General features: G+C 61.2%; 1 protein-coding gene across 1 annotated transcript in view; it reads right to left on the minus strand.

The window, feature by feature from the left end:
• Nucleotides 1-2,498: 2,498 nt before the first annotated feature.
• Nucleotides 2,499-18,131, minus strand: part of LOC125345310 (cilia- and flagella-associated protein 46-like) — an 85,916-nt gene continuing 70,283 nt past the window's right edge. The window contains exons 46-60 of the mRNA XM_048337537.1: nucleotides 17,385-17,482; nucleotides 16,844-16,920; nucleotides 16,546-16,646; nucleotides 16,140-16,234; nucleotides 15,661-15,740; nucleotides 14,212-14,370; nucleotides 12,140-12,204; nucleotides 11,927-11,987; nucleotides 11,822-11,857; nucleotides 11,631-11,733; nucleotides 10,423-10,535; nucleotides 9,813-9,894; nucleotides 9,312-9,448; nucleotides 9,122-9,202; nucleotides 2,499-2,772 (exon numbers count right to left, since the gene is read on the minus strand). Of these exons, the coding sequence (XP_048193494.1) occupies nucleotides 2,648-2,772; nucleotides 9,122-9,202; nucleotides 9,312-9,448; nucleotides 9,813-9,894; nucleotides 10,423-10,535; nucleotides 11,631-11,733; nucleotides 11,822-11,857; nucleotides 11,927-11,987; nucleotides 12,140-12,204; nucleotides 14,212-14,370; nucleotides 15,661-15,740; nucleotides 16,140-16,234; nucleotides 16,546-16,646; nucleotides 16,844-16,920; nucleotides 17,385-17,482 (1,413 nt within the window). The 3' untranslated portion in view covers nucleotides 2,499-2,647. The remainder of the gene's footprint in view (nucleotides 2,773-9,121; nucleotides 9,203-9,311; nucleotides 9,449-9,812; nucleotides 9,895-10,422; nucleotides 10,536-11,630; nucleotides 11,734-11,821; nucleotides 11,858-11,926; nucleotides 11,988-12,139; nucleotides 12,205-14,211; nucleotides 14,371-15,660; nucleotides 15,741-16,139; nucleotides 16,235-16,545; nucleotides 16,647-16,843; nucleotides 16,921-17,384; nucleotides 17,483-18,131) is intronic.

Consider the following 18,131-nt stretch of genomic DNA (forward strand, 5'->3'; position numbering starts at 1 on the left):
TCACCAAAATCAATTCCAAATGGATCAAAGACCTCGAAGTAAAATCAAATACCCTGAAAACACTACAAGAAGGAATAGGAGAAACACTTGGGCTCCTTGGCACAGGACAAAACTTCCTTAATAAAGGCCCAGAACCACAACTAATCAAAGAAAGGTTGGACAAATGGGACTGCATCAAACTGCAGAGCTTCTGCAAGGCAAAGGACATAGCTCGCAAGATAAACAGAAAGCCCACAGACTGGGAGAAGATCTTTACCGGCCATTCAACGGACAAAGGCCTCATATCTAAAATATACGTAGAACTCAAAAAATCAAATTCTTCTAAAACAAATCCTCAAAGAACCAACGGCCCCCTCAACAAATGGGCCAAAGACCACCTGACTGGTCGCTCAGCGGGCCCTGATGTCTGCCGGGATGTGATGCGCGGTTTCTCCGGTTCTCATGCTCAGTGCTGCGCAGCCTGGACCTGGGGCTCCGCTCCGGCCCCTGTGTGGAAGGCAGGTCCCAGGGGTGGATCCAGGGCCTGTCGGTTGTCAGACGCGCCCTTGAAGCACCCCTGGCCCAGAAGGAATCACACCACAATGCCCGGCCTCCCCACAGACCCCAGGCCACTCCCTCAGGAACTGAAACTCCAAACTGGGAGCCAAATAAGCCTCCTCCCCCCTCAGGTACTCCAGCTCTCTGAAGGAACGCTGGCCCCAGTGGTGCTGGGAGATGGGGCATGGCAGGTCCGTTTGTGAGTGGCGTACCCCCTTGCGTGCCTGGGAGAGACCCGTGAAGTAGCTCCTTTGCACTGTCACACCCCTGCCACACCCCTGCCACACCCCTGCCACACGCCTGCCATGCACCTGCCACGTTCCTGCCACACACCCGCCATGCACCTGTCACACCCCTGCCATGCGCCTGCCACACACTTGCCACACACCTGCCATGTGAATGCACACGCCTGCCACACACCTGTTTTACACCTGCCACATATCTGTCATATGTATGCCTGCCATGCACCTTCCATGCACCTGCCACACCCCTGCCATGCACCTGCCACACCTTCCACACACCTGTGACACACCTGCCATGTGCCTGCCATGCACCTGCCACACACCTCACACACCTGCCATGCACCTGACACACCTGTGACACGCCTGCCACAAGCCTACCACACACCTGGCACGCACCTGCCATGCACCTGACACACACCTGTGACATGCCTGCCACATGCCTACCACACACCTGACACGCACCTGTGACACACCTGCCACACGCCTACCACACACCTGCCACACTATTCTCTCACCTTGGCTGTCTTATAGGTGTGCAGAACGTTCTTATCATTATGAATTGGCACTTTCCTGATTGGTTTCGGTTACATCCTGACCCAGGAAGTCTGGTGCGTGTCCCTCAGCAGGGAAGGTGGGAAGGGCCGTTTCCTTCACGTTGACCCTGTGGAGTTGGCCCTGCACCCACAGGGCTCAGGACACACAGCAGCACATGTGGCAGCTCTGCCACGTGTCTCAACCCAAGGAGGAAGGAACAGCTCCACGGTGATGTTCTGGTGTTCTTCATGTGTCTCCCCCTCCCTGCCATCCAGCCTTTCACACGCTAGCAATCAACCTGATCTGACCCTGCAAGAAGACACGAGACACCCTGAACCAGCCTGGGACTCTGCCTACAAGTCCACAACCATGAGCCAAAGTGGGTCTCCACTCTTTTTGTTTTATGTCAGTAATAGGACTTGAACTCAGGGCCTGGATGCTGTCCCCGAGCTTTTCTGCTCGAGGCTAGTGCTCTACACTTGAGCCACAGCTCCATTTCTGGCTCTGTGTGTATGTGGTATGGTGTGGTGTGGTGTGGTGTGGTGTGGTGTGGTGTGTGTGTGTGTGTGTGTGTGTGTGTGTGTGTTTGGTTAGTGGAGTCTCATGGACTTTCCGGCCTGGGCTGGCATGATCCTCAGATCTCAGCCTCCTGAGTAGCAGGATTACAAGTGTGAGCCACTGGAGCCCAGCAAGCCTCCATCCTTGCCAACCTCTCCAGCCTGTGCCATTGTGTTATTTGCAACAAAAGAAGAAATAATGTATCTACCTCAGTGGCCTGGCCATGTAGCTCTTGCCCCGTGGGACCATCCTTGGCCTTCTCCGCTCCGTGCCACTGGCGCCCACAGAGGGCCCGGCACCACGCTCAGGCCTCACAGGTGAGTGGAGCCGGCCACCCGAAGCACAGCCCACCAGGGACGGAACTAACGGGGACCTGCAGAAGGACTGCCTGCAAGGGGTCTCCCCTCCCCAGGGCCCTCCGGCAGGTAGCCCACAAGAGCTGGGACCGACCGACAGACAGACAGGAGACTCATCTGGGAAGAGCACTTGCTGGCAGGCATGCCCAGTGTCTGGGAGCTCCTTGTTCCAGAAGTTTCCTTGAGGGGTACCCCCCCCACCCGAGACACCACACAAATTGCTGGTACCCCTGAAGTCGAGAAACCACACCACAGGTTTGTTCTTGTTTATTAAAATGCTTAAATCGACAAGAAATGTGCAGTCTGACAACTTTTCTTAGTGAGGAGCAGAGCAGGAGCCCTGTGCCGGGAGGCAGGGGTGGGGACAGCGGCCCTGGGCCCCAAAGGGGCAGAGCCGGGAGGGAGGGCACTCCGGGGGAATCATACAATGGCCTGGTGCGGCAGCCCATACAGGACCAGGCTGAGGGCCGTGGGGTGCGGCTCCGAGCCGGGGGACTCCGCCCCGAGCGACGGCGTCTCGTCCGGGTTGGCGTATGGAGACTCATCTGTGGAGGGTGAGATGGAGCTGGTGAGCTGCAGGGCTGTCTGGCACAGATCCAGCTCCCAGGGACCGGGACCAGGGTGCAGGGAGAACAGGGCAAGAGGCAGCCAGATCTGAGCTGAGGCCACGGGCACAATCTGCTCCTCACTGCTGCAGGAGTGCAGAAGCTACGGCTTTCCTGCTAGCAATGGCAGGACTGTACAGTTCGGGTGGAACCCGAGTCCTCTCTATTCCTCCGACAACAGGCATCGGTAGGTAGAATCCAGAGCCGGGCCTCAGGGCCTCCTCTGTGCAGCCAGCCGCGCCCTTGCCCTGGCAAAGCAATCACAGGATGAGGTAACTGGTTCCCTCCTGAATGTGTGCCGGTGCGTTGGGCTCTCGCTTCTGCACAGGTTACAGGAGCCAAAAGACCAACGTTCAGGCATGGCCCTGAGCCTGCTACGCTCGCTCCCCATCCATTGGCCAGCAACAAGCTGGGTGCCCGGCGTGGCACAAGTGTGTATGCCAGGTCCCGCTCCTTGTCTGTTAGGACACCCGTCTTTCCAGTGCTCGATTGGATCAGAGGAACTCACCCCTTGTGGGCGCTAAGGCGGGAGTCCTGCACTACTCGAGCACTGCTAAGTACTGTTAAACACCGAAAAGGTTCATGATAGGCCTTTATTGAAAGCATCCCTTTTAATATCTCTTTTCCTTTAAAAAAAGCTAACATGTTGGGAGCCAGGGCCTTCGGACTTGGCTACCTTGAGTGAAGGAATGCCAGTCAAGCAACTGGCTGGCCCGACCTCATGCCTGGCTTTGAGCTTTCCCCACAGAGGGGACAGGAAGCTACCCAGCAACCATGGCTGCTTGCTGATGACGCACAAGTCTGGCTCTTGAATGCACTCTTCCAGCCCTGCCTTTCGGGGAGCACGCATCAGGCTTTTCCTCACAAGCCTCAGGAGACGATAGACGGTCCTGCAGCCATTCCTACCCAACACTTCCCCAGCAGAAGGCCCGCGACGGATACAAACACATCTTTCATTTGCACAAAAGGCAGTGCTGTGATTGGGCTGACCAAGCTTCTCACAGAGTCCTGCAGCTCTTTCTACCTAGGTGACCAGGCCTGTCAGCTCACTTTGGGAGTTGGCTTGAAGATGCCTCCCGTACTTCCTCCTGCTCTTTTTCAACATTAGGGTTACTATAAGACTTTTCTTAAGTGGTCTTTGCTTGCCTACTCTCTGTTCATGTGCTGTGTGTGTGTGCATGTATGTGTATGTTCCGATACTGGGGTTTGAACGCAGGGCCTTGTGCTCTTGATTCACTTTTTCACGTGTGGCTGGAACTCTTGAGTCCTACCTCCAGTCTGGAGCTCCTCAGTTTTCTTCTCGGGCTGGCTTTGAACCATGATCCCCAGATCTCAGCCTCCCGAGTAGCTAGGATTACCGTAAACCCCTGGTGCCTGGCTCTTGCTTCGATTACTAGATGAGGATGAACTGGCGGCAGCAGAGGCGATAGCCCCACCGCAGTGGTGGGAGCAATAGAGGCAGGAAGGCTGCCCGAGAGCTCCAGAGAGCAGCGGGGCAGGAATGGCAGGGGGGGGGGGGCAGAGACAGCGGGGAACGGCAGACACAGAGAGAGGGCATGGCATGGAGACACGGTGGGGAAAGACTGAAGACCATGGAGAGCCAGAGGTGAGAAACCAGGCTCTGCCTTCTGGAAGAGCTCCAGGGGGCCCTCGAGGGGTGAGCGTCTCCAGGGCTGAGGGTCTTGACCCACTAGGCCGGAGGGCCCTCACCTGAGCCTCTGTAGGCCCCCTCTTGAGTTTTACCACGATCAGGGGCTGCCCCTCACAGCTGCTGGAGACTGAGGCTGATGGCAGCTTCCAAGTGCCCAGGCCTCTGGTGGCTGAAGCCTCCAGCCTCATTACCTACAGCCAGAAGTCCCCGGTTTCTAAACCCTGCCACCGTGGGCCTCCATCTCGGAGGAGCAGCGAGCCTCTGGTCTTCCAGTCTGGCCCCAGGCTGTGTGCACTCAAAGGCCTGGAGCTGCTAACACTGAACAGCCCCCCCCATCCCTCCCCCGTCCCCCTTCAATTCCTGTGTGGGTCGGGCAGAAGGACTTGAGCCAGTTGATTGGTAGTGTACCCACTCGCACACTCACTCACTCACTAATTATTTTCTGGTACAATATCCTAGGCACTAGAAAACATAATTGTTTTCAAAGGTTAACTTACTATTGAGTTGCATTATATGGAAGGTTTCTCGATTTTAAACCCTCCTGGAGTTCATCTTTGAGTTGTGGAGGATTACTTATTTCACGTACAACTAAAAGCGGTTGGCTGGCGTTGGGTCACATGTTTTACAGTGATATCTGGAGCTTGTCACCGTGACAAGTGTTGGGGAATTCGAAGCTGGGAAGACGGGCTGACGGCTATAACTCAACCAGGGCGCACCCCTGGCTTAGGACTCCATTTTCCCAAGGATTTCTCATCTGAATGGGGACGATGGAGGCCAGGGGGACCCCGCTGGTACACTGTGGTCAGAGGCTTCCCAGCCTGCCTGGCTAACCCCCTCCGAATCCTTAGCTGTGGAGGACGGGGTGCTGCGAAAGCATTGCCTCGGGTGCTTGAGCCGTTTGAGATGAATTAGCAACTCTAGGTGCCAGCTGTCTGCAATGGCACAGGCGCCTTCATGCTCTTCCTCAGCCCATGTTCACCCGGGGGATGAACAGACTGTGCCGCTTGTGTACTGTCAGCCCCGCACTTCCTGTGCACGGTCAGCCCCACACTTCCTGTGCACGGTCAGCCCCTCACTTCCTGTGCACGGTCAGCCCCGCACTTCCTGTGCACGGTCAGCCCCACACTTCCTGTGCACGGTCAGCCCCTCACTTCCTGTGCACGGTCAGCCCCGCACTTCCTGTGCACGGTCAGCCCCTCACTTCCTGTGCACGGTCAGCCCCGCACTTCCTGTGCACGGTCAGCCCCACACTTCCTGTGCATGGTCAGCCCCTCACTTCCTGTGTACGGTCAGCCCCGCGCTTCCTGTGCACGGTCAGGCCCGCACTTCCTGTGCACGGTCAGGCCCGCACTTCCTGTGCACGGTCAGCCCCGCACTGCCTGTGCACGGTCAGCCCCGCACTGCCTGTGCACGGCCAGCCCCTCACTTCCTGTGCACGGTCAGCCCCGCACTGCTTGTGCACGGTCAGCCCCGCACTTCCTGTGCACGGTCAGCCCCGCGCTTCCTGTGCACGGTCAGCCCCTCACTTCCTGTGCACGGTCAGCCCCACACTTTCTGTGCATGGTCAGCCCCGCACTTCCTGTGCATGGTCAACGCTGCACTGCACTGCCTGTGCACGGCCAGCCCCTCACTTCCTGTGCACGGTCAGCCCCGCGCTTCCTGTGCACGGTCAGCCCCGCACTGCTTGTGCACGGTCAGCCCCGCGCTTCCTGTGCACGGTCAGCCCCGCGCTTCCTGTGCACGGTCAGCCCCGCGCTTCCTGTGCATGGTCAGGCCCTCACTTCCTGTGCACGGTCAGCCCCGCACTTCCTGTGCACGGTCAGCCCCACACTTTCTGTGCATGGTCAGCCCCGCACTGCTTGTGCACGGTCAGCCCCGCACTTCCTGTGCACGGTCAGCCCCGCACTTCCTGTGCACGGTCAGCCCCGCACTTCCTGTGCATGGTCAACGCTGCACTGCACTGCCTGTGCACGGTCAGCCCCGCACTTCCTGTGCACGGTCAGCCCCGAACTTCCTGTGCATGGTCAACGCTGCACTGCACTGCCTGTGCACGGTCAGCCCCGCACTGCCTGTGCACGGCCAGCCCCTCACTTCCTGTGCACGGTCAGCCCCGCACTGCTTGTGCACGGTCAGCCCCGCACTTCCTGTGCACGGTCAGCCCCGCACTTCCTGTGCACGGCCAGCCCCTCACTTCCTGTGCACGGTCAGCCCCGCGCTTCCTGTGCACGGTCAGCCCCGCGCTTCCTGTGCATGGTCAGGCCCTCACTTCCTGTGCACGGTCAGCCCCGCACTTCCTGTACACGGTCAGCCCCACATTTTCTGTGCATGGTCAGCCCCTCACTTCCTGTGCACGGTCAGCCCCGCACTTCCTGTACACGGTCAGCCCCACACTTTCTGTGCATGGTCAGCCCCTCACTTCCTGTGCACGGTCAGCCCCGCACTTCCTGTGCACGGTCAGCCCCGCACTGCTTGTGCACGGTCAGCCCCGCACTTCCTGTGCACGGTCAGCCCCGCACTTCCTGTGCACGGTCAGCCCCGCACTTCCTGTGCATGGTCAACGCTGCACTGCACTGCCTGTGCACGGTCAGCCCCGCACTGCCTGTGCACGGTCAGCCCCTCACTTCCTGTGCACGGTCAGCCCCGCACTGCTTGTGCACGGTCAGCCCCGCACTGCTTGTGCACGGTCAGCCCCGCACTTCCTGTGCACGGTCAGCCCCGCACTTCCTGTGCACGGTCAGCCCCGCGCTTCCTGTGCACGGTCAGCCCCTCACTTCCTGTGCACGGCCAGCCCCTCACTTCCTGTGCACGGTCAGCCCCGCGCTTCCTGTGCATGGTCAGCCCCTCACTTCCTGTGTACGGTCAGCCCCGCGCTTCCTGTGCACGGTCAGGCCCGCACTTCCTGTGCACGGTCAGGCCCGCACTTCCTGTGCACGGTCAGGCCCGCACTGCCTGTGCACGGTCAGCCCCGCACTGCCTATGCACGGTCAGCCCCGCACTTCCTGTGCACGGTCAGCCCCGCACTTCCTGTGCATGGTCAACGCTGCACTGCACTGCCTGTGCACGGTCAGCCCCGCACTGCCTGTGCACGGCCAGCCCCTCACTTCCTGTGCACGGTCAGCCCCGCACTGCTTGTGCACGGTCAGCCCCGCACTTCCTGTGCACGGTCAGCCCCGCGCTTCCTGTGCACGGTCAGCCCCTCACTTCCTGTGCACGGTCAGCCCCACACTTTCTGTGCATGGTCAGCCCCGCACTTCCTGTGCATGGTCAACGCTGCACTGCACTGCCTGTGCACGGCCAGCCCCTCACTTCCTGTGCACGGTCAGCCCCGCGCTTCCTGTGCACGGTCAGCCCCGCACTGCTTGTGCACGGTCAGCCCCGCGCTTCCTGTGCACGGTCAGCCCCGCGCTTCCTGTGCACGGTCAGCCCCGCGCTTCCTGTGCATGGTCAGGCCCTCACTTCCTGTGCACGGTCAGCCCCGCACTTCCTGTGCACGGTCAGCCCCACACTTCCTGTGCATGGTCAGCCCCGCACTGCTTGTGCACGGTCAGCCCCGCACTTCCTGTGCACGGTCAGCCCCGCACTTCCTGTGCACGGTCAGCCCCGCACTTCCTGTGCATGGTCAACGCTGCACTGCACCTTCCTGTGCATGGTCAACGCTGCACTGCACTGCCTGTGCACGGTCAGCCCCGCACTGCCTGTGCACGGCCAGCCCCTCACTTCCTGTGCACGGTCAGCCCCGCACTGCTTGTGCACGGTCAGCCCCGCACTTCCTGTGCACGGTCAGCCCCGCACTTCCTGTGCACGGCCAGCCCCTCACTTCCTGTGCACGGTCAGCCCCGCGCTTCCTGTGCACGGTCAGCCCCGCGCTTCCTGTGCATGGTCAGGCCCTCACTTCCTGTGCACGGTCAGCCCCGCACTTCCTGTACACGGTCAGCCCCACATTTTCTGTGCATGGTCAGCCCCTCACTTCCTGTGCACGGCCAGCCCCTCACTTCCTGTGCACGGTCAGCCCCGCACTGCTTGTGCACGGTCAGCCCCGCACTTCCTGTGCACGGTCAGCCCCGCACTTCCTGTGCACGGTCAGCCCCGCACTTCCTGTGCACGGTCAGCCTCTCACTTCCTGTGCACGGTCAGCCCCGCACTTCCTGTGCACGGTCAGCCCCTCACTTCCTGTGCACGGTCAGCCCCTCACTTCCTGTGCACGGTCAGCCCCTCACTTCCTGTGCACGGTCAGCCCCGCACTTCCTGTGCACGGTCAGCCCCGCACTTCCTGTGCACGGTCAGCCCCGCACTTCCTGTGCACGGTCAGCCCCGCACTGCCTGTGCACGGCCAGCCCCTCACTTCCTGTGCACGGCCAGCCCCTCACTTCCTGTGCACGGTCAGCCCCGCACTTCCTGTGCATGGTCAGCCCCTCACTTCCTGTGCACGGTCAGCCCCGCACTTCCTGTGCACGGTCAGCCCCGCACTTCCTGTGCACGGTCAGCCCCACGCTTCCTGTGCATGGTCAGCCCCGCACTTCCTGTGCACGGTCAGTCCCAACTCTCTCCCTCCGAGCTCCTGTCTCGGAATCCCTGCTGCAGGGCTCCGAGGACAACGTGTGTCCCAGCAGACTGATGCGCACGCTGGCTCTGCCTTACCTTCCATGGGCTTCTCAGTGTATCTCATCTTCTGCAGGAGACGGACCGCTTTCCCAACCGTCTTGCCGACGGGCAGCAGGTCTAGGACGTGAGCGTCTCCTTAGATGGCCCACTAGCGGGACGAGGGCACAAGCACCCCGTAGGCCACGGCCACCCCAGCAGGCTCAGGAGAGGGGCCTTTGGAACTCACTTTCCCACAGGATGTTGGCCCTCTGCGCGTTGTCCTGCAGCAGTGCTGGCCACTGATTGGCCACGATGCTCTTGACGCCCACCAGGCTCAGGAGGATGGCCGTCTCAATGGGCTTATCTAGGGACTGCTGCGCCATGCTGTGGGGGCCCAGCTCCCGTGGGTTGGCACCCGGGGGCCCAGGTGGGCTCTCCCTCCCTCCTTCCCGCCCATCATCCAGACTGCACAAGATGTGGGAATGCGGTTTCGGACGGATGCTGTACAGCTGTGCAATCACTTCACCTCAGAATGACATGGCATTTTGGGGTGCTTGTATGACCCATCTGCAGCAGCTCCCAGCCCCAGGATGGAGCTGACAGTGCATGTTGCTACTGTGAGGTCCACCCTTAAAGCCCACAGGGTCCCTGGGGGAGGGGGCCCCAGCCTGGCCGGTGGGGGCGTGCCCCTTGCTCGCGGGCTGACCCCTCCCCAGCCTCATTCTGGCCCAGCAGGGACCTCGAGCACCTCTTGCTTTCAGAGCTCTCTGCCTTCCTCCGCCGGCTCTTGTAGGAAGTTGTCTGGTCCAGCAAGACCATCAGCTGGCACTCTGTGGAGAGAGCAGCTGTCCAGCGGCTGCCCTGGAGGCCTCGGGCATGCTGTCCTATCAGCCCAGCACCCACACTTCTTCCACCAGGCCTTTTTCAGAGACGCAGGGATCCACAGAGGCCAGGGTGCAGGAGGCAGGGAAAAGCGCAGTGTGGGGCCAGAGCTCAAAGGGCAGCCGTGAGGTGGCCGTGGGGGTCTCCAAGCACGCGGGGGGAGCAGTGGCTCCCACCCCCAAGGCCCGGATGAAGAGACCAGCACCCCAACACCTCACTCTTGCCTCAAGCAATGGAAATTGGAACGGAGGCCTCTGAAGAACCAAGGAGGGAGCTGAAGACAGCGGAGCCCCTGAGATCAGAGTCCTGTGGCTGCGGCCAGAGGAGGCCAGGAGATGGAGCGGGGTGCGTCTCTGTTCCCGAAGCACCCCAGGCCTCACCCCCTTGGGCGGTTGAGTGTGGCCAGGGGCAGCCACCTTGGGCACTGTGCCCTCCAGGGCGGGGTGGGGTCTGGTGATGGAGGGAGGGGTCCCCACCTTGCAGATTCATGGCAGCCAGTCTTTCCACCAGGATGTGTGTCAGGAAGCTCTCCATCCCGTAGAAGAAGAAGCCGCTGCAGCTGGACAGCACCTGCTCCCAGTCGGCCTGGCTGCACAGGGACAGCAGAAGGAGCTCTGCGGCCATGCACCAGGCCACCCACCGGGCCTCCCAGCACCTGCCACGCCCCCGAGCCACACGCGCCAGTGCCTCCCAGCCCCTGCCCAGTGCAGAAACTGCCTCCCACCACCGCCCCCCCCCAGCACCCCACAAAGCCCCCAGGAGCAGAGGTGCCAGACGGCGGGGACAGGGGTTTCCCTGTCAGCCAGGCCCTCCAGGGCCAGAAGGTGTCCACTGAGCCCCCAGAGGGAGACTGGGAGGAGGCCGGACCCACACTGGCATTCCCACCCTCACCCCGTCCTAGTGCCCGTCCACGCTCCCAACACCCTGCCCTGCGCAGGCTCCCCCTGCACACCTACGCGGCACGCCCACCCCCTGATGCCCACCCACGGCATGCCCACCCCCTGCACGCCCAACAACATGCACGTACACCCCCTGCATGCCCATACCCTGCACACCCAACCCCTGCACACCCCCAGCAGGCCCACCCCATACACGCCCACACTCCCTGCATGCACACCCTCCCTGCACGCCCAACCTCCATGCACACCCACCCCCTGCACACCCACCCCCTGCATGCCCAACCCCCGCATGCCCACCCCCTGCACGTCCACCCTCCCTGCACACCCACCCCCTGCACGCCCACCCCGTGATGCACACACCCCCTGCACGTCCACCCTCCCTGCACGCACCCCCCCGCACGCCCACCCTGATGCCCACACCCCCTGCACGCCCACCCCCCTCACACCCACCCCCCACACGCCCAACCCCCACACGCCCAACCCCGGCACGCTCACCCTCCCACACCCACCCCCCGCACGCCCACCCCCTGCACACACCCCAGCATGCCAACCCCCCAGCATGCCCACCACACAAACCCTTGTCCCCCAAATGCCTGCTTCAAGCCTGTCCGCACACCAAGGGAGAGGGTGGCATGTGTGTGGGGGCTGCTCTGGTCCTGTGGGGCCTTGGGGGTTCAGACATGGCCGCCCAGGCCCGGCCCCTCTGTTGGGCCTGGGGGAGGGGCCTGGCCCGCGATGCCCGGAGGAGCGCGAGGGACTTCCGCCGTGGAAACCTGGATCCCAACCTTGGAAAGTTCTGGTTGCCCAGGTGCCCTTCCCACTCATCAGTAAACGAATCTCGAAATCTTTCCAAAATTTCCTGGGTCACAAAAACAGGGCTCAGGGATTCTGCAAAGAGAAGGATCAGCAGGCGTGGTGCGCCGGGTCCCGGGCACGGTGGGCGGCCGAGGGCTCAGCCGGCACGCGAGGCACCCACCTTTGCCTTGGGCCTCCTTGTAGGGGTCGATGACGACTGGACCGGGGTTAAGGGCAAACGGGTGTACAGGGAGGGGCCAGGGCACCCATGGCCGTCAAAGGATACACTTGAAGCTGTCCGAGGGGATGGTGATGCAGTTTGGGGGGATTATCCGGGGCAGGATGCCCTGTAACAGACGGATTGGAGGGCGCAGGGCGCGGTGAGGATGGGCTCTGTGCAGCCAGGCCCGGTCGCTCGCCTGAGGCCTCGGCAGAGGCAGCCGGTCCTCGGGGGCCCCGAGTCCCCCCCGGGCAGCCCCCGCGCGCTCTCGCTGCCTACCTTTCCGCCCCGTTTCCCCTTCTTCTTTGCATCTTTCTTTTTCCCCTCCTTTTTCACATCACTTTCTGTTGAAGGCAAGATGACGCAGCTATGAGCTGGCAGAAGGCACCAAATGCCGCTGGGTTGTTGGCCTTAAGATGTATGTGATACGGGTCCCGTCTCCATCAAGACACAGGACAATTGAGTCTCACTTCCACCAAGTCAGAACACAAATACTTCCTCAAGTGCGGGTTTGTAGGGTCTCAGGAGAGGCCGGGAAGGAGGCTGAGGCAGGGGTGTGCTTCTCCGACGTTCCACGCCGGGCACTGAGTGGTGAGCCCGGGCAGTAGCCCCCCGGAGACCCCGGGGCCTCCAGTCCCCAGCCGTCCCTGGGGTGTGGACTCCCCAGAGGTGGGCAGCTGGGTGGAGCCCTTTCTGCCCTTTCCGTCTGCGTGGGCCGGGCCACTGCAGCGTCTGGGGAGCACACGGGGCCCGGCCCCCCGTCGTGTCCCCGCAGGAAGCGCCTGCTTGCTCTCTGACGGGAAGCCGGCCGGCATGTTCTCTTCCCGGCCTGCACAGCTCCAGTGGCGCCGGCGGCAGTGCCACTCAGTGCCCGTGTGCCCATCCTCTCTGCGGGCGTCTTGGCAGCACCATCGCGTTTCTGGTTTCTGGTTTCTTAGCTAGAGACTCCGTGGTTGCTTGTGGCTGCCAGAGGGCGTGTGCTTTCTAGCTTTATCACACCACCAACGGCGGAGTCATTGCTCAGCTCCGTTCCTGCCACCATTTACATGCTGTCAACTCAGTACCGCACAACACTCACAGCAACACTAACACTAACCTCCACTGTGTCCCTTCGCTCTAAGCTTTGGCTCAAAAATGGCTTAAAGGGGTTTGGAGTCGTGGCTCACGTTGTAGAGCGCCAGCCAATGAGTGAAATCATCAACTGCTGAGTTCAAGTCCTGGTCTCTGACCAAAAACAGTCTCAAAGAGACCTTCAGGAGATTGTGAGACACGTTTTACACTGTGCGCCTCCCACCACGGCACTGCGGTTTCTCTCCCTGCCCGGGTTCTGTGCTCACGCTGGCCCCGCCCCGGCTGTCCTCAGCGTGTTCTGTGCTCACGCTGGCCCCGCCCTGGCTGCCCTCAGCGGGTTCTGTGCTCACGCTGGCCCCGCCCCGGCTGCCCTCAGCGGGTTCTGTGCTCACGCTGGCCCCGCCCCGGCTGTCCTCAGCGTGTTCTGTGCTCACGCTGGCCCCGCCCTGGCTGCCCTCAGCGGGTTCTGTGCTCACACTGGCCCCGCCCTGGCCGCCTGGCTGCCCTCAGTGGGTTCTGTGCTCACGCTGGCCCCGCCCTGGTGGCCCGGCGGCCTGGCAGAGCCTCTGCAGGCCCCTGCCGCTCTCTGTGGCCTGCTGCTCGCCAGCTCTGTGCACCTGCTCGCTGGGGCTCTGGCTCTGGCTCACTCCTGTCTTTCCTGCCAGTGCTGTGGCAGGCGCTCTGCCACCTGAGCCACACTTCCAGCCCCTTCAAGACATTTTTGAGCAAAAACTTAGAGCAAAAGCAAACAATAGAAGATGGTGTCTGCTCTTGTTATGATTATTTTATGGCAGTACTGGAATTGAACTCAGAGCCTTGAGCTTGCTGAGCAAGCTCTCTGCCACGTGAGCCATGTTCCCAGTCCTGTTTTATTTTGCCAGTCCTGGGCCTTGAACTCAGGGCCCCAGCACTGTTCCTGGCTTCTTTTTGCTCAAGGCTAGCACTCTGCCACTTGAGCCACAGCACCACTTCTGGCCCTTTCTATATATGTGGTGCTGAGGAATCGAACCCAGGGTTTCATGTATGCTAGGCAAGCACTCTACAGCTAAGCCACCATCCCAGTCCCTGATTTGTTGTTGTGGTTTTTAGTTTATTTTTCAGACAGGGTCTCATACTTTCCCCCTGGCCAGCCTTGGAACTCAAGCCTACTGACGCCATGTCCCATGTAGCTGGGATCACAGCCGTCCACCTCTACAAGTGGCTCTCGATTGCTCTTCTCTGACAGGACAGGAGTCCACATACTACCAATGAGAATGTTTCCATTTGAAATCACCTCTTACCTGTCTCCTCCTTACGGAGGCGGTTGCAGAGCATCTGGAGGGAAAATTCTCGGGACAGAGACGGAGTTGTGCCCTGGTCGAACACAGAGAGCCCCTCCAGGGGAAGCTCCAGGAGGTGCCTGTCAACAATCAGGACCGTGTCCATAGTCTCCACTTGAGCTGCTAACACAGAAATAATGGCAGCTTACATTCCGGGGGAGACCCGCTCCCGACAGCGAGGGGGACCCTGTCCTGACTGTGTGGCTGTCCCAACATGGAGGTGTGGGAGAGGTCAGCCCTCGGCCCAGGGCAGAGCCCCCAGGGCGCCAGTGGTGGGCCCTGGCTTTGACGGGCAGCTGGGCTCCCGGGAGGGCCACAGGGAGGCCTGCCTAGCGGCCGTCCCTGCTGGCTGCTGGCTGAGGAGCAGAGCCTGGCCCCCGTGGTCATAGCCAGTGCTCTGCGTGGCGCCATCGGCACTCTCCCTGGATTTTCTTTATTCACAAAGCAAAACACAATTGCTTAAAACCAAGCAACATCTTTCTTATCTGAATCTTGTCCATTTTTAGGACTGAAACGCAGTTTAGTTTGGGGCCTTGGCAGAGACCTGGGCTGTCAGCGGAGCGAAATGGGAGTGACTGTGTGGGGTCCGAAGCCCGCATCTGGTCTACCCGCTGTGGCCGGCAGTCCTAAGGGCCTGTGGCATGCGGGGGAAGCACGCGGCGCCTTGGGGAATCAACGCTCTTTTCTGGCAGGTTGAGTGACAACCCCCTTGGTTCCGTACTTGGCAATTCTTTGTGGGAGATACAAAGGCAAATGAGAATTAAAGAAATGAAACTTCCCTTTATGAAGAGAGGGGTTAGGACACTCAACGATGCCAGGAAAGGGAAGTGAACAGGTGCTCCCCTAACACCCTGGGGGTCGCGCGTTGAGCACGTGCTGGCATTTTCCTGTGCATTGAGTCAGAAGCCCAGGGGTGCACTCCGCGAGTAGCCACAGGCCTGAGGGACAGCTGAAGCCACGCGTGGGCCCAGCAGGATGAGTGTGGGGCACCGCTGCACGCTCCCTCTGGAATTCTCAGGCCGGCTCTGGCACCTGGGATGCCCGGCCTGGGCAGCGGCCGGCTTCATCTCCTGCACAGGGTGAGTCCCTGTGCTCGCAGGCTGGCCCCACAAGCGGTGGGCACTGACCACTGGCCTCCGGGGGGCTGGTGGCTACGTGACATGATCCAGTGTTCTCTCCCAGGCCCTGATCAGCGTCTGTGAGCAGGACTTTCAGGTCATCTTATCTGGCTGGGGTGCCTAGCACACAGGGGAGCCCAAGACGAGAGAACCACAGCCTCTGTCCACACCTGCATCCCGCTGGCTAGAAACGTAGCCCACTAAGCTGTCCTTAATGGGCCGGGAACGGGAGTCACAGCCCACCGCGTCCCACTGGGGCACGCTCCTGTGGACTGTGCCACTTGCCACCTACCAGTTGGATTGGACATTTTCCTTTCCTTCTCTTTGCCCTTTGGTTTCCCTGGGTCAGCCACAATCACAGGAACTGGAATTCTGAAAGTCAAAGCCATGGTCTCAGGTGGGGTGTACCCGGGGTGTTCATTGGCGCTATGGTCCCAGGCACGTGTGCCAGGGCATTCTTTACACACTCCTTTGTGACGGAGGTCACTGGGACGGGCTAAGGACACCTTCACCAAAGGAGTCCTGGGCACAGGCAGTGAGCTAGAGAAGCCACAGACCCGCTCCAAGTCTCAGGTGGAGTGAGATTCCTAAGAAAGCAGCCCTGGAGTCAGGCTGCCCAAACCACTGTGTCCCTCGGAGCTGGTCTCCATATGCCAAAGGCACCGCCTTCACCCTCGTTCATAAGACCCCCCGCTGGGGACAACCCTCTGCCTTCCGTGTGGGAAGGCCTGTGGCCCCACCACGGCTTTCAGAATCGAGTCCCTGTGGTACCTGACTTCTGGAAAGTTGAGCAGGGGAAAGATAGGCCGCAAGTAATCTTCCATGGGCTCCAGAATACCATTGAGCTTCTGTAGACAGAGGTCTTTCTGTTCACTAGGCAAGGCCTCCAGTTTCTGCACCGATACAAACCACAGCCCATCAGCCCGTGTGTGAGAGGGTCCCACACCACCCCATTCAGGGGAGCAGGCAGGCCGCCCCTCGCAAGGACTGAGCTCAGGCCCTTGGGGGGGAGTGCGGACACACGCTGGGCCAGAGTCAGACTCCGCCCAGGGAGAGGTGCGCCCCCCCCCCCCCCGGGGCTGGGACCGCCCCCCAAGGGTCCTGGCTCTCCCTGGGTGGCCGCCATCTGCAGTGCATTCTGGAGCCCCAGTCTCAGAGGCACAGGTGTGCTGTGTACTTGAGCTTGGGTCTGGGTCTGCTTCCGGAACTGCTGGAGCCTGGTCTGCAGCTCTGAGAAGGCCGTTGGAGTCACCGTTATCTTCATCACCTTGCAGTGGCCTGTGGAGACACAGGCTGAGTGCCGAACTGAGCTGCTGGGGTGGGGGTCAGGGGTCAACCCCGGTATAAGCTGCTCCCGGGGCGCGCCACATCCACCCGGAACGGTGCTCCGTGGGAAGTCGGGGGCCCGCACACTGCAGGGGCAGTTGTCCCCCGCTCCATCCCGCGGGAGGCTCTGCTCGGAGGCCCCAGCTCACCGCCCGCCTGCAGCGGTTTCCCCTTGGCTATGGGCGTGTTCTTGGGCTTCTCGTAGGTGGCGGCATACAGTCGGGACCTGAGGGCGGCGCAGGGTCCTGAGCCAGGCCTGCGGGCCTGTGGGTCCCCGAGGACCCTGGAGAGTGAGCCCTGCCGCCTCCGCCCCCGCCCCCGCCACGCTGCCCACGAGGGCCTCTGCCCAGGTGGTCAACAGGTGGCCCTCACCAGTGCGAGCGCACCCTCCCGCCCCTACAGCCCCGACCCCATGAGAGCTGTCCACACCGCCCCCTCTCTGCCCCATCTCTGTGGTGGCCTCGAGTGCCAAGAGCCGTGACCACGGAGCTCCCCGTCCCCCAGCCTGGTGTCATGGAGGAAATTCTCCCTGGTCTTCCAGAAGGGTCAGAGAGGGCCATCTCAGGTCCCGGGGCCCGCGGAGTGTCCACGCATGGCTGGCAGTGCCTGTCCAGCCTACTTCCAGCTGAGGTGAGGGCAGCTCCTCCGGGCTCTCAGCGGGGCGGGACAGGCAGGAGGCGAGGTCCTTACCTGTCCTGTGAGTGGCACAGGAAGATGGCCTGGATGGTGGGCGGGAGCTCACCCAGGAAGTTGAAGTGCTGCTCTGTGACGCAGAGGCTCTGCCAGGCCTGTGAGCGACAAACCGGGCGACGGGGAAGCCGCCACAAGGGGGAGACAGAGGCAGGCACCAGTGTGGGAAGTGGCCCCTTCCCGTCCTGGGCCGCAGCCCTGCCCGCCCTCCCCTCCTGTTCCTGCCCCAGTCTGCCAGCGACCGAGAGAGTGCCAGCCGCTTCTCTCCAGGACTGTGCCTGGGCCCAAGGCTCCTGTCTTTGTATCTCAGAGTCACGTTGCTGTGTGGTGACATCTTGCAGGGTTAATCCTGTCACTAGCCTTCCTCCTCATCGTCTTCCTCTCCACCTCCTGGCCTTCCTCCTTCTCCTCCTCTCCACCTCCTGGTCTTCCTCCTCCTCCTCCTCCCTCCCAGCCTTCCTGCTCCTCTTCCTCCTCCTCCTCTCTACCTCCTGGCCTTCCTCCTCATCTTGACTCTTGGCTCTCCCTTTCCTTTCTCTTATGAGTAGCAGCCCTTTTAAAACAGCCCACAGTCACATTTTCCCCTCTTCATCCAATCCAGCCATTGTTGCCCAGGAGTGACCAGTCTTGAGCTCTTCCTCTTCTGGGACCCTCTGTTTTTGTATTTGCCTTTCTCTAGTTGTCTTTTGGATTGATACAATACTGTTGTAAAATGTTTTCTTTTTGGTAACCTAGTTACACATTATT

This window comes from Perognathus longimembris, unplaced genomic scaffold (genome assembly GCF_023159225.1).
Source record: "Perognathus longimembris pacificus isolate PPM17 unplaced genomic scaffold, ASM2315922v1 HiC_scaffold_5496, whole genome shotgun sequence".
NCBI classification, from domain to species: Eukaryota; Metazoa; Chordata; class Mammalia; order Rodentia; family Heteromyidae; genus Perognathus; species Perognathus longimembris.